The sequence below is a fragment of the Oenanthe melanoleuca genome, chromosome 1 (assembly GCF_029582105.1).
Source record: "Oenanthe melanoleuca isolate GR-GAL-2019-014 chromosome 1, OMel1.0, whole genome shotgun sequence".
NCBI classification, from domain to species: domain Eukaryota; kingdom Metazoa; phylum Chordata; class Aves; order Passeriformes; family Muscicapidae; genus Oenanthe; species Oenanthe melanoleuca.
In genome coordinates, this window is record NC_079333.1 from 44,439,807 (window position 1) to 44,455,807 (window position 16,001).

General features: G+C 39.2%; 1 protein-coding gene across 1 annotated transcript in view; it reads right to left on the minus strand.

Annotated features, from left to right (window-relative positions):
• The window catches only part of MIPEP (mitochondrial intermediate peptidase), a 65,217-nt gene extending 49,521 nt beyond the window's left edge, over nucleotides 1-15,696 (minus strand). The window contains exons 1-10 of the mRNA XM_056496693.1: nucleotides 15,414-15,696; nucleotides 12,266-12,439; nucleotides 10,356-10,444; nucleotides 9,267-9,353; nucleotides 8,236-8,299; nucleotides 6,408-6,590; nucleotides 3,760-3,916; nucleotides 3,310-3,358; nucleotides 2,583-2,643; nucleotides 1,898-1,950 (exon numbers count right to left, since the gene is read on the minus strand). Coding sequence (XP_056352668.1) covers nucleotides 1,898-1,950; nucleotides 2,583-2,643; nucleotides 3,310-3,358; nucleotides 3,760-3,916; nucleotides 6,408-6,590; nucleotides 8,236-8,299; nucleotides 9,267-9,353; nucleotides 10,356-10,444; nucleotides 12,266-12,439; nucleotides 15,414-15,590 — 1,094 coding nt within the window. The 5' untranslated portion in view covers nucleotides 15,591-15,696. The remainder of the gene's footprint in view (nucleotides 1-1,897; nucleotides 1,951-2,582; nucleotides 2,644-3,309; nucleotides 3,359-3,759; nucleotides 3,917-6,407; nucleotides 6,591-8,235; nucleotides 8,300-9,266; nucleotides 9,354-10,355; nucleotides 10,445-12,265; nucleotides 12,440-15,413) is intronic.
• Between the last annotated feature and the right edge of the window lie 305 nt (nucleotides 15,697-16,001).

A 16,001-nucleotide genomic window follows, 5' to 3' on the forward strand; every position in this document is an offset into this window, starting at 1 on the left:
CCTTAGATGAATAATTTAATACTTCAAGATAATTGTCTCAGTTAGGAAGAAAACAACAACAAATAGCCAAAAGTCAAACTCCAGCCAAGCATGCAGGTTTGTGTGGCAGATGCAGTTCTCATCTTCCAGTTACAAAAGTGCTGGCCTGAACATACCATAGCACCCACAGGGCTTTCAAGAAGGGATGTGGTCAAACACATCTATTTCATTCTATTTCAAATACAACACAAAGGATAGGAAAATCCCATTTGAATAACAGGGCATTTAGGGCACAGATATAACAAGGTATATTCCCATCCTCTGGTTGTTGTATGAATACTCTGATCCTGCCTAGTTGCACTTATAAAGCACAGTCCTTGACACTGTGCAGGGGAGAAGTGAGTTTTAGTTTTCAGAGCTGACTACCCAGTATCCAGTACCCTGCTAAACACCCCCAATATGAGCAGAACAAATGTAAAGACTTGTTCAGTCAGCCAGATCAAACACTTTTTCCAAAGACAGGCAACAGAAAACAGGACTGTGAAAGATCGACACTCTTGTGTTAAAGCGGAGCAGCTCTGCACAAAATGGAAAAGAAAATTACTTTTTTTCCCCAGTCTTGTAGATGCTTGTATACCTGCCAGCAACAAATAGTCCTGCCCAAGCTGGAGGGAGAAAAACATTGGGCCCAAATCCTTCACTGTAACCAGGGAGGCTCTACTTAGACTCAGAAGACTCTGATACAGGTTCCAGACTTGGTGCCAGAATACAAAAAAATAGCAAAGATACACTGCCAATGTCTAGGTCTGTCTTACCTGGAGCTCTTCCTTCACAAAGCCACCATACAATTCTTAAAGTAATTAATTTGGTCTCTTACAAAGCCCCCCAAGGAGAGGAAATATTTTTCTTTCAAATGCCAAAAAGCGCAGAATAATCTACTTGTGATCATTAGCAACTCAATTATGAGATGGTTATCTTCATGAGGAGATCTAAGAAGGACAGTAAGACTAAGGACAATCAGCACCAGAAGACACTCCTCCAGAAGTAACAACCACAGTGCCTTCTACACCTAATGTTCTAAATTGGTGCTTATAACACATACCAATTCTGAAAACAACCAGGCCAGCTGCTGGCAATCTTTACATGCCATGTCTATACTACCAGAGCTTTCTGATACAGAGTAAACTACTATTTTAATCAGATACATCCAGTCTATTTGTTTAAAAACAAAAAAAAAACTGTAAATCTGCAGTGAAGAAAGATTTTTTTCCTAAACCCCTTGTGAGAGCAGCACAACTTTCAATTATCTTTTCCAACAGAAACCTAAAAGGTTTCACTGCTGCTGAGCTAATAAAGGCAACATGCAGGGCTTACATCTTTCAGAGCTGACATCTCATTATGTGCAAAGGCCACGTGCACTATTAAGTCTGTGTAGAGGATTTATTTCACAGCCTTTGCAAGAGAGATAAGAATGAATTTTATCCATAAGCAGTAAAGATTCACCAAAGAAGTTTCTATTTCAAGTCTGCAGAAGAGGATGAAGTTGCACAATGAAGTTAAAATATGAAGAGGAGTTGAATTGTATTCAGTGTTCAAAATTTATTTTTAAACATTACTACAGCCCAGCTAAGAACTAAAAGCAAAACAAGAAATCTTCTATCTGTTCTGAAACTGCTTCATCCTCTTTCATCATCAAAGAGGACCAATACTTCTCTGCAAAACAACACAGGAGCCAAAAACTTCTACAGGCATTCCAGCAGTAACTAAAAAATGTTACAAACAAAGCTCCCACCAGATAATATTTATTTTTTCATATTGAGGTACATCTTCAAAGAAAAAAATCCTGTTTATATTGAGGACTTTGTCTTTATTGCTAGGACACTCATTGACATTACAATCAGCAACATAAGGAGCTTACCTCTCAGCACGAAGGACTCCACTGTAGTAAGGGTGATCCCATGGCATCAGCATCTGAAAAAGAATTCCAGCTTATAATTACAATAATGGACAACAAGTGAATCCAAAGTAAAAGTCTGGTTTCATTTGAGTATTTCTTCAGTTTCAGCAAGTCACAGAATTTTAAAACATAATGGAAAACAGTTAGGGCTCAAACCAAAAACATCGTCATATATCATAACCTGAAAACTTTAACATTTCTTGAAGATTAGTCTTCTTATTCAACTATATGACAGAACTTCATACCAGATTTCAAGAAATACATTCAGTTCAAATAAAAAGATAAACCTAGATATGTACAGCATTAAGATACATTCAATGTACTACATAAACTGGACTTGAATTCAACCTAAAGTACAGCCTTTATTTTTCAAATGAGTCAATTCAAAGCAAAGTGATACTCCCTTTCACTGCTTTATGTTTTGGTTATCTCAGTATCACTCTGTATAAACCAACAGCTCTCTCATATTCAATATTTGGTTTTAAAACAGCAGCTTAGTAGTCAGAAAGCATTTGAAGCCAGAAGAATGTTTCTAATTCTACAACATCTTGTACACTAAAGTAGAAGTAACTGTAGAACATGATTACCTTGTACCATATTTTTAAAAAAAACAAAACAGACAATCACATATGGAAATGTAACTTACTGAGTTGTGGGGGTTGAGCTTCGTTTTCATCTTTGTCATCATTTCAAAGTCTTTTTGAGTTCTGAAAATTATTTTTATGATGAAAATGTTAATGAACCGTTTTTCAGCAGTGAAATACAGCACATGATAATATTCCATCCTAATAAGATATCCATAATCAGAGATTTATAGTTCTATATAAAATGACTATATAAAATGGCAGGCCCATGTACAACAGTAGAAAAACCTTTTCACTCTGCTTCTGCCATTCAGGTACTTTCAAATTCAGTCCCTCTTCCCATGGTTGTACAGCTCCAAAGCATTTTCATTCTTACAATACACCCCGTTTATACTCATTATTATTATTATACCCATTTATATAGTGATGAAACTGCTTTGTGCTGTGTGGAGCTCAGGGTGGCAAGAGGGACAAACATGGAAATCTGTTTATAGATGTAAATTATATAGAGTTGTGCATATGGCAGGAAGACCAGAAGAGGTATTCTACTCTTCAACTTGGTCTTCTAGTTTGCTGTTAATTGCATTTCTTGTATTCAGTCCTGGGTGTTCTCTGATGACAGAGAGAGATTTTATTCTAAGCTGTCTCTCAAAATTTTGAGGCAGCCTTGCTTTTTTTTTCATCAGAGCACATAATAAGCAGCACTGCCTAACTTATTAGTGCACAAATCCCTCTATTCTTGAAATAAAGAGCATGGTTAAAAAAAAAAACTTAGTGAAAAAGACATACCTTTTAGCCAACTGCTCAGAAAGCTTCTCCAGAAATTGCCTTACTGTTTCTAGAAGGAAGAGAAAATTATTAGAATTATTTTTCCCTTAAGGATGTTAAATTTACATGAGAATATTCCAAACCAAACTTCCTTTAGATCTTTTAACAAACAACTCCATTGACATTATTTCAAGAGAATTTAGTACTACATTTACTTCGTTAAGCACTGAGATAATGTCACCTTCATAATCTAAGGTGTGAGCATCAATTCTGAACCAAAACAACACATCCTCCTCAATGAGTACTGTTATTTACAGTGAGCACTGAGTATGGCATACAGAAAAATGTAACTGCAACAAACCACCTCACTGGAAGAAGGATGTGTAAACTCAGCTAAAGAAATGAACAACCTTTGACCTCACCCGTTACACATTTGATTTCCTAGCATGTCCTTCCATGCATGTTTTATACCTGGATTTTTGGCCATTGTTCCCTGAAGAGCCCTGTGGGCAAAGGTGTCGTAGCCAACCAACTGTGCCAGGCTGTTTCGGCTCACAAGCAATTCCTCCAATCGAGCCAACTGCTGAGAGTTTGAGTGGAGAAAAATCTTGTAAGCAGCTTCTCGCACCTAATACAAGATAAAAAAAGAAAAAAGTCACATTGCAACAGAGTAATTTTTAACAGAAACAAGTGATGCAACTGAAGATCTGGCTTAACAGCCCTACTTCACTGATATTACTGGGAAAAGGCCTAAAGCCTTTTAACAGTAGTAATTACAACTGCCTGACAATTACAGCTCTCTTACCCATTAAAAGTGGAATGAGGAAATGCAATGAGGCAACCTAACAGATCAAGACTGCCAAAAAGGGTCCTGCTCTCTACTCCTGTCAACAGTCCCTCATAACCTCCCTCTTTCTGCCAGCATCTGTGCTTTTCAGACAACTCTGTGGGCTGTCTTAACTCATTAAAACTTCTGAAAATAAACCCAAATTGTTTCCTGCATACCAGCTAAATTTGCTTAGGAAGGATCTGACAAGAAAAAGAAATAGGATCTGGGGAGAGAAAACAGAGGAAGAGTAAAGCCTTATTTTTTTTGTACTAGAAAATTATTAGTCTGCCCATCTGCTCACAAACTTTCTCCTTTTCTCATATTAACTCTGACTAAAAATTACCTGGAGACTCATAAAATTTTATAAAATGCTTTTATGTTTTACAAACCAGTTACAAATTTTATTTTCTACATATGGAATAAGCTCAAGAAATCCAGCAACAACTTATACTTGCCTTCATCTGAACTAAGCTTCTCTCTACACAGTAAAAGTGAAGAATGAACCTCATTTTAGTATGTTCCTGATCCTAGAATTGTACCTAAAAGTCTAGGGAGCCACTGCCACATTTCAATGAGTCTAAACTAAATTTATAACTTTAAATTAATTCTTTTAGAAAAACAGCATCAACAATAACTAAGATTTTTTTTCAGGATAAAAGTCAGATTGGATGGGACTTCATGAGGTCTCTAATCCAACCTTCTGCACAAAGCAGATACAGCTATAAGCTAAGACCAAGTCACACAAAGCTTCTTCTGGTCCTGAAGCCCTGCACATCTGGGAGAGACAGTATGACCTCACTATTTCACTGTGCAGGAAAATCCCCAACTGCCATTTCTCATCTCAGTCTGTGCCTTTTGACACTTGCTCTCCTGTCATGCACCACAGTGAAGAGCCTGGCTCTATTTTCTCCATGTCATCCTTGTAGGTCCTGGCAGGGTGCTATCAGGGTCCCCCCAGACCACCTCTGCTACAGGGTGAACAAGCCCCAATCCCTCTGCCCCTCCTCATAGTGCAAGCACTCCAGTTACTGCCCATCTTGGGTTGAAGACACTCCTGAAGAGTAGGGTGATAATCCAGTCCAGTCCAGATGCTGTTGGCCCCTTTGTTGCCAAGGTCACTGCAGGCTCATGCTCAGCTTGCTGCCCATCAACACTGTGGGCCTTTGCCACAGACCAGACCCAGCCAAGCAGTCCCAGCCTGTCCTATAACCAGGAATTCTCCATTTCCAGGCGTATGACTTTGCTCTTGTCCTTTCTGAATTATGTAAGACTGCCACTGAACCATTATCACAGCTTTTAGGGCACTCTGAATGTCAGCCTTGACCTTCATGTGTATTGATTGTTCCTCCCTATTTGCTCTCTCCTGCAAATCTGGTAGGCAAACCCTCTGTCACCTCCTTTACATAACTGATAAAGGTGCTAAACAGGGGACCCAGGACAGCCCTTGCAAGAGTTCTTCCATTACCAGTCTTCCTGTAGGGTGCATTTCAACCAGTACTCTGAGTCTGATCATGACATTAGTTTTTTTACCTATCTGGTTGTCCACCAATCCAGACTATAATCTCCTACCGTGGACTAAAGTCACTGATGAACCTTGAGGTAAAAGAAATTGATGAGAATCTCAGCCTTATCGTCTGCTGCCACTGTCACCCACCTCAGCCAGCACTGAGGCCATGTTTTCCTTACTCAGGCTTTTCTCTTGCTGCTTTTGATGTCCCTTCCAAATCACAATTGCAGTTGAGCTTTGACCCTCCCAACATCATCCTTATACACACAGGCAATGTTTCTACATTCCTCCCTGGATCTTGTACCTGCTTCCACTCCATGTATGCTATCTTTTGGAAAGGAAGCTTTGTTAAGAACTGTCTGCTTGTCAAGCCAGGTTCCTGTTACATCTGGTTGTCTTTCTAAGGATCAGGATGCACTAATACTGAGTATCTCAATACTCTCACACGCTTGAAGGATGCTGCCTTTAGAGAACTACCTGCTTTCGTGAGTTCCTTTACCCTTCAGAATTGCATTTCATGGGATCCCACCTCTGAATAAACTGAAGTGTGCTTGCCTAAAATCCAGTCTGCCCCTCTTCTTCCTCCAGCCATTCAGGATTTGCACAGCCATTATTTCAGCAACTATCAAGTATGCCATTGATTATCACATTCTACAAAAGCTTTTCCTTGTTAGTAATAACAGCATAATCACAAATCACATGCATTTGCCTCACTAATAAGTCAAATAACTGATATGCACTGCTGGTATAAAGGATGCCAAAGTAAAGTCAGGGAATACAAACCAGATCATCAGGACAATCAGCATGTAGACCAGCAACTCGTAAGTAATTGCCTTCAGCAGTAAAATTATACCGAATATGCTCTGGCAAAACATGTTTGTCAATCTTGTTGGGAATGTGAGTTCCTATCAGAAATTCGTTACATAAATCCAATATTCTGACGTTGAGGTCGACTGCCTTTCTACGCTGTAAGAAAAATAAAGCACAAAATAATATCTTCAGACACAGCACAAGCAGAAATCAAAGTTTTTAAACCTTAGAGAACTCTTTCAAAAATGAAGCAGAAAGTACAACACTTAAGATTATACCTATGGAATCAACAAATTCATAATGCAGGGCAAGTCAATGAGATGAGATGCTTATAAAGCATTGAAATTTCAGAGAAAATGTTTCTGCAGTAAGAAAACATACAGTGGAGTTCAAGTATGATTTACATAAGCTTTGCTAGGTGTAACTGACTGCTATGTAAAACACTGAATAAAAAAAGAAGAGAGATATCCTAAAATACATATAGAATTCAAGTTCTCTTTTTCCTGTTTGTATTGTCCTGTTTTCTGGAGACCGTAAACTATTCACAGTACTTCAATCCTCCTCTTAGGAGTTTGTAATTTAGAGTTTTATCATCATCACAGTATTTCATACACTTAATCATGCAATATGTGAACTTCAGTGAACTTGCTTATATTAGTACAGTATTGTCTCAATTGTCTGTGGGTTCATAGCTCAAAAAAACAAAGGCTGAGGGTACAGATACAACATAACTTGTAAAATCCAAAGAATGACATAATGTGATCTCTGTCCTCCCATTCCCACCCTTTCTCTTGAAAATATATCTTTCAGTTTTATTTCAAAAAGCAGAAATTCTTTGTAGCAGAAGTAAACTTCAACTTAAAACAGGGAAGGGTTTCTAAAGTCTTAAATGAGAATTGAAAAGAAATACTGAGCAGCAAGCAAGAAAAGTGGGATAGGCAGGGGAGGAAGATAAAAACATGCAAAAATAAATAAAATATGAAATTATAACTGAAAGGAGATGAAGCATCATGGAATCAATAGTCAAATCAGACATAAACCCCAGAGCTGAAGTTTTGGGGTTTTTCTTTGGACAAAGTAACTGTAAAAATTGTATTCTAGAACCATTTTTTAGGCCACAAAACACCATCAAACAGGATAACTCTATGGCATCTATCTGGTAGAAGAGCTTTTGTACAAATCTTTTTGGACGGGATGACTCAAATAAACATGGAATTCACTTTATATATGACATGAACTATGAATAGATAGATCATCCATACCACAAAGCATGGTGTAAGCTGTATCACTAACTACTGCAAAAGTATGTAAAAGCTCAAAGACAGGTAATCAGACCATGCTCAGGTATTCAATTTTGAAAAATATTTGCAACTTCCAGTTATGTGAGCACCCCAGGAGTATCTGGACACACACCTGATCCCTTCTAACACACCCCACTTGATTAACCTGTCATCAAGGTGCATGGAGTGCTGCTTTTCCCTCTCTGTAAATATGTTGTTCTGACAGCTGAGTAACTATTTTAAATATCTAATGCAGACACCAAAGAAAGAAAATAGCATCTCAGGACTTGCTTATAACTCCTCAGAACAGAAATGAATGATGAGGACCAAACTAGGGAGAACAACCATCTAAAAACTGTCTTTAGAAGTGATTTAAAACATATAAAATTCATCACTTCTAAAGCGACAAATTTCTACACAGGACAAACTGACCCAGAATCACGTGATTTCATGTCCCACATGTTTCATTATCTGGTCTTTTGTAGACAAATTTCTGTTCATACATTGTAGCCAGAAATTACCTTTTCTTCATCCAAATGAATGCCACTGATCTCAAAATCAAACATAAAAAGTTCTGCCACTCGCCTAAAAATACAGTAAATCCCTGTTAAAACAGCCTCATTTGATAGTAAGCATAATTTCTTAACAGATTTTGCCTTTAGTAGTTATTTATGTTTTATGTCTTTCACAGAGAATAATGCCACAGTTATATGAATGTTTTTATTAGGGAAAAGATTTCCTATGTTTTAAATCCTTAACAATTTACTCATGAGAAACAATTTGTCCTTTGTTTTTAGTTCAGTCATCTGCTTTGAAAATATCCTTCAAAGTAATTCCAGTACTTTAATCTAGATGTTCAACCAATTTGTGCAAATTACCATTCTAATTTTCTTTCACACTTCATTTATCCTAACATCAGAAAAATACCTTTCCAAATCTAACATCCTTGATTGTGGTGAAAGAAGGAAGAAGGAAATAACTTATACATTAAGCTTGTTTAACCATGTCAGTGAATAAATAATTCAAAACTATAACTGCATAAACAGATAATAAAGCCTATTACAGCAATCATAGAATAAGCTTTTATTAAATATACTGCTAAACCAATTTTTAAAAATATAAATAAACTTCTATAAAGTGAAATAAAGTTATATAGTCTGTTCCCTAATTTTATTCCTAAAAACACTGATATGTACACCACAGTACAGTATATAATTTTAATCAAAAGAATATTATTGAAGAAAATCTTAAGCTTCCATTTTTTTGTTCTTGCAAGATCTCAGTTATTCAGCATAAATATATCTTGTGCTCTACAGTCACAGACATTCTCCAAGATTATAAAATTGCAAACTTCCTAACTCCTGTGCAGGTAATTTGGTAGTGACTAATAAATGAATTATGGAGATGTGGATTGTTTTTCCAAAAGTTGCATTTATTAATGTGAGAAAACACAAAATATAGGTACAATAAAGAACAATATATACCATCTAAGAATCTAAATCTACAAGGTTCTGATTATAATCTATAAAGATCTATAAGCATTAATAAGTACCTGGTTTCTGGATCTAAGGAACTCATTACAGTTTCATCAGCTAGCAGACGTCTCAGACTCTGACACAGTTCAACATCTGTATTTAATCTGAAAAGATACAAAGTAAAAGAACCATGCATTAGCAACAGACTAACATTTCAGTTCCTTGGTATTACTCATTCGAAGGCAGTTTTTAGTGAAACAACATTAAAAGCCAAGCACTCTATTTTCAAAATGCTGTCTGGTTCACAACCACAGTCAAAAAGCAGAAAATTTCTATAGAGCATGTGTGGACAAACCAGTATGGAAACAGGTCTTGTGCATCTGACAGAAAAATACTTTGGGACGGTATTTTGTGGCAATATGACCAAGTCTAACACTGACTGCTTATTTTTTAATGAACTAAGATAATCATGGTGAGAGCATAAAGGTGGGAGAATGGTTTTTTAATCCTTACTTTGAAAGGACTCCATTAAAGGAAAACCTGTGTTCAAATTTGCCATCAGATAAATGTGCTGTGACTGCCACTGGGATAGACTAAGAGCTTACTACCCCCAGAACATTTCCACACACCAATCACTGTCCCCATGCAGATAACAGTGTGTCCATTGGATTTGCTGGCATGTTATCCCAGGTGGGATACAGTGAGCAATGAAACACATGCAAACAATATTTTATCTCAAGGTAATATGTGAAGAATTTCTTCTTTCCACAAATTTATTATCTGAAGTGGTATTCAGATATTAAAGTCATATTGTTATACATGGTGTGCGTAATCAAAGTATGCTTAATCAAAGTATTGAGAAATCCACTTTCAATCATTTCACACATAAACTTTACAACCTCTAGAGAATTGTCACAAGTCCTAGAAAAATGTCACTTCAGCCTTTGATGGGCTTCAGCGACAGGGAGTTATAAACTGCAACTAAAATAGAAAAACCTTTCATGAAATACTGTAGCAAAACTAAACCCTTAAATATCTGAAACAGAAGACTGACACTTCGTACCATGTGCAAATACTTTTTTTATTGCTGCTTTCATAGATGATCATACAGTAATTTTTAAAGCTGCATATGGAAATAGGAAAAAAAAAAAGAACAAACCACATACTTCTCTACCACGGTACCGATGTTCCTGCAAGCTTCTTCAGCAGCCTCTCTGAATGCAAAGTCAGGGTGGGCAACTTTTACAAAATCAGCCTGATGTGGTAGAAGAAGAAAACAGTGAGGCAAAAAGACAAAAAAAAAAAAATCCTAGCTCATAAATAAATTGCATTTTAGCAGTTTCTTTTATATTAACATTTATTTCTACAGTTCTATGCAATCATTTTGTAGAATTTGTCTTTTTTTGTCTAAAACAAAGCTGATTGGAAAAATTTGCCAACAATTATTAAACCACACAGTCATTTTCTGTGTCTTTCCAATGAACATCATTAATTCACACACTTCTTAAAACATTTTAAGTAGTGTGTATCTCAGAGTCCTTACAACACAGAGCTACTCCAACACACAAAAGATTTTTAAAACTAAATTTTCTAGTTAAGAGGAAAGCACACCATCAAATGTGCATATTTCCTAATAGGAAGAAACACTGATTTTTTTATAAATCTCCAAATATTTCAGGGGGTTTGTAAGTCTAGAAGGATGCCAAAAGGGGCTGGGGAGCTAGAGGCTTCCAGGACTGCTGACATGAATTCAGGGTGGCTTTAGCATTGAAATTATAGACTTAAAAGATTAGGAATATATTTAAAGTATAGTAATATATTGAAGACATTAAGCACAATTTTACAGAAAGTACATGCAACAAGCCAACAGTAAAAAGCTGATAGTATATATTGCAGTTTGATGGAAAAGGCAGCCTTAGACATGTTACACACTTAAAATTTTTACTTCTTAGAATTCCTTTTTAAAATCCTGTATAATACTGACAGAAAAGGTGCTGAATGCAGATATCAAAATTCCTAACAATAGATAACAATCACCAAATAACTTCCAGACAGATCTGTAAGCTGTGCATCTGTGAACATAAAAAGCCTGAATATAGTACAAAGGACATAATTTTATCTCAGCAAACTGATACAAAACTATCCATTGAATTTTGTTATTAATGTTTTACTTAGGTATTGATTGATTAGGCAGAATTAGGCATAGTCTAAACAAAATATAAGAACTAGTGATTTGATAGAGCTTGTAAATAATTTCAGAAGGAAAAAGTGCCTGGCACAAAAGATGTCTTAAATCTACAAAAGAATAAGAAACAAGACTGGAAAACTGAAAACACACAGAGACATTTAAATGTGAAAACCCAAGTGACGTCAAAAAACTCAGTGACCTATTCACTAAGAACTGATTTCAATATGAAGGTTGGTTCTGCTCTTTTCAACCAAAGAATGATGCTTTGGTGAAAGATATACTTTGGGCAAACTTCCAGGGAGCAACATGAAATGCTCTATTAAATGTAAAATTTTTTGATGCAGAATATCAGACCAAGTACTCTAAATCTGTGGACCACAAAAACTACAATCTAAGAAATTGCTGCCTTTTTCTTCTGTTAATAAAAATGATACTGTTGAGTTTCACCTGCTGCCTTTACTCTGAAAATTCTTTGTGGACCTTTACCTATAAGTGATCATAACTTAAAACAAGTGCATTGCCACCCCAACTTTAACTCTGAAATCAAAAGCCTCTTCTCCATAATGTAAGTGATGCTGGAGAGCTTATGTATTAACATTGCAGCAGAAACACAAGTATGATTTTGATTTTGTTTTTCTTGTTGTGGCTTCTATACTATTTTTGCACCTGTCTTAAAAATAGCTGCACAGTTTGATAGGATTTGTACTTAGCTAACATTTGGTAAAAGCCTTTGTAATTCACTTTCAATCAATTTAATTTTCTGCCTTAACAAAAAACTTCATGGAGCTGATCTGCTATTTACTGCAGTGCAGAAAATCATAAAATGGAACGTGGTGTAAGCTCAGCCAGTTTAAAAGTATTTATGTAAAAATACAAAAAGCAACATACCAAGTCTGCTACTCTGCACAGGCTATCTGAAAGCTGATCAAAGATCATTACAGTCTCTGGCCCAGGTGGTGTTGAACATGCCTTCTGGACAAGTTCTTCCGATTCTTGCAGTGCTTTGTTCTGTGCTTCTTGAAATCCTTCTGGACAGCTCAGTTCTGGAACACCAAACAGACCCTACAGTGCAGAACACAATGAAAACACATCACTATTGCCCTCTTTGATTTCTGCACCTTTGTTTCAAGACCGAATTATCACTACAGAATTTTACCAAAAGGACCCTAGCCAGCATATTGTAACATTTCACTGGCCAGCACCCCCAGATACCAAGAGACTGCAGGTAACAGGAAAGTTCTCTCAGGCTCACTAAGTTAGCCCCCAATACTGGAAGCAGATCTTAAAGGAATAATCAACAACAACTGAAAATGTTTGTGGAATGAACAGTTTTATTCCTGAAACTCCTATCAAGCCTGGCCCTGTCCCACATGGCAAGGTAAGCACACTTTTTTGTGCAGAGTAAATGCAGATGGCACTTGTGCTCTGCATTTGTGGAAGAGACTTAGGGAGATTCTACCACTGATCAAACAAAATTACTAATGTGAGTAGATAGAGAAGTTCAACAGTGCAGACCTACCAAAGGAAAAAGATTTCAAAGAATCAAAGAATCCCCTAAGTGGAAAGTGATGCCTAAAGATTTTTGGTTTTTAAGTATTCTTCATGTATTTGTAGATTTTGTAGACTGTTAATACATAGTCATAATTTCTAGTACTTTTCCAGCTCCCTTTCTCACAGTTAACAAACTCCTATTGATGCATTCTTGAAATTCTGTTTAGTCTTGCCCGTTAGTTTAGCAAGGACACTTTATCTTGCACCATGTATCATAGACATAATAAAATTTAGAGCTAGAAGATGGGGAGGGTGGAGGGGCTCCAATGGGGCTGAACCCAGGGGGGAAATTATCTAATCCAACTGCTTTTCTAACTGGTAATATTGATAGGTATACTAATCACTAACCTTGTAAAAATTGTAGGATTACTGTATCGCATATACGTATCACCATGTTGTGCACCTTGAAGGCTTTCAATTAAAGATTTGCTTTTATATTATAATTTTAACACTGTTTGGAAAAGTTTTGTGTTTTATTCCATGTGACAGAAGGAACCCACAAGGATCAGAGAAGTCCAGTTCCTGGCCCTACACTGGACCATCCCCAAGAGTAACACCATATGCCTGAGTGCATTGTCCAAACGCTTCTTGAGCTCTGTCAGGCTTGGTGCTGTGATCACTTCCCTGGGGAGCCTGTTCCAGTGCCCAAACACCCTCTGGGTGAAAAATCTTATCCTAATAGTTCCTTAACTTCACTTAAGTTAAAGCAACATCTCTTCACTCCCTTTGCAAATGCCCAACTACAACATGAGCATCTCCTCACCTCCTGCCTACAGCATCAAACATCACATCTATCCCTTCCCAAATTCAACCTCAATATCTAAAAATCACAATCTGGATTTTCAAATCTGCAGTCCAGTCAGTTTACAATCCACTTTCTGCAAACTCTTTCTATTACAGCAGTCAGCTGCAGGTTTGCATATAGCATGCTAGAATTTATCCAAATAAAACAAAAATCTACAAATTGACAGCTCATCTGTACAAGTAGATATTCCAAAGCAAAAGAATCCTTCAAGTATGCATCTGGAACATTTTGCACTGCTTTTTCCTATTTTCTTTCTGTCACTGTTGCTAAAAGCACCTTCTTTTTCTACTAAAGAAAGAAAACCTCACACTTAGCATGTTTTAATTTATTATTTGGGAACAGGAACTGGACTGAAGTGAATACTGAAAAAGAAAATTTTATATCTATACAGGTATGTACACAAACATAAATATACTTGTATCACAGCACTCTTGAATAATGTTTGCTGTGTAAGACACTTGAGACTGTCCCTTCACTCAGATCCTCAGCCAGAGGATGCAGTGTTCTGCAATATCCCTGACAGGTTCCAGGTCTTTTTGCTGCCCTGCATCATCACCCACCCTCCCAAGTGAGCTCTTCCTCCACATGAAGTGCTCTGTGACCAGGATGTATCTCCTCTCACAGATAAATTAGCCATGGAACTCCTCTTACATATTATATCAAGTTTAACATAAAAATTTTAAAATTACCAAAAAAAAAAAAAAATGAAGCCCAGTGCAGTTCTCTCTGTTCTTTAATGGCATTGGCTGCTTGGCTGAAACACTTCTGTCTTTGCTTGGTCTCAGCATTTACATCCTACCTGGAACAGCCTCTTTGTGAGCCTGAAATACACACCTCTATTCCAAAAGAACTGTGGGCCAAGTGAATAATGTGGAACACATTCCCTAAATCAGCCAAATGGACAATATTTACATGGATCATTTCCTGAAGCAAGACTTAAACCAGTGCATGCAGAGGAATGAGGACCTGAAGAAAGGTTTCCCAAGCAAGTGCCAGATTATAAACAGAGGTCAGATTTGTCCTCTCTAAAACCCAAAGTTCAACAGCTCCAGTAGGCTGGGCACACCATGGCAGGAACAGCTGAGTCAGCAGGCAAACACCTGGATTTTACAGCTGCACCTATTCTGTGTGCGCTGTGCCAATCTTACCCTCTCCGGGAGCCTGTTGATTCCCTCGACACACATTAACAAACGTCCCTGACTCACCCTAAAAAGAAACGCACCAGAATACCTAAGTGTCACCACATCAGCCAAGAAATCCTTTTGCTTTTTCCCCAGAGGCGGAACACCAAGAGTAACGCCCAGGCATGAGGATGTGAGCAGCGTGGCTGCCCCTGAAGCACTGTCCGAGGGCAGTGGCACGGCACCAACACCTGAAGGGCACAGCCAGGGGAGGGCTGGCAGGGAAAGGGCAGTGGAAGGGGTAACATCGCTTTATGGACACATGGGCACCAGTGAGCCTCAAAGAGCTCCCACGCACAAGGCCATCACTGTCAAACGCTTCTGCTTCTGAAATCCACAATGCTTGGGTTTGCTAGAACCAATATAAACTCTTATTTTAAAAAATACAAGAGAAAAACTGCCCCAAAACTCCTCCCTTAAAACGGTTCAGGCAAAGCGCGCAAAGCACGAGGCTGGCCTCCCGCCGCAGCAGGCCCGGCCCTCCCGCCCCGCCGCTCACCGTGTCCCTGCCCGCCGCGCCGCCGCGCAGCGGCTGCTGCTGCTGCTGCTTCGCATCGAAGGCGGTGCCCACGGGGCACCAGCTGGTGCTGACGGCCCGGCCGCCCTGCCCCGCCGCCCGGCCCCGCAGCGCCCGGCCCAGCGCCGCGGGCAGCGCCCGCCGGCAGCCGCCCAGCATGGCACGGCACGGCGCGGCACGGCACAGCGCGGGGGAGCGGAGCGGAGCGGGCCCGGCACAGCCGCGGCCTCCGCACGCCCCGCGCGGCCGCGACCTCCGCGCGTCCGCGCCGAGGGGAGGAGCGGCTGCAAGAGGCGGAGCGAGGCGGAGTTCCGGCACCCGGGCTCCCGCCGCCGCTCAGCCAGCGGGCAGCTCCGTGCCCGGGCTCTCAGCACTGCACGGCCTGCTCCGCTTCCCGCCGGGCACCTCTATCCCGGCTCTCAGCGCTGCACGGCCTGCTCCGCTTCCCGCCGGGCACCTCTATCCCGGCTCTCAGCGCTGCACGGCCTGCTCCGCTTCCCGCCGGGCACCTCTATCCCGGCTCTCAGCGCTGCACGGCCTGCTCCGCTTCCCGCCGGGCACCTCTATCCC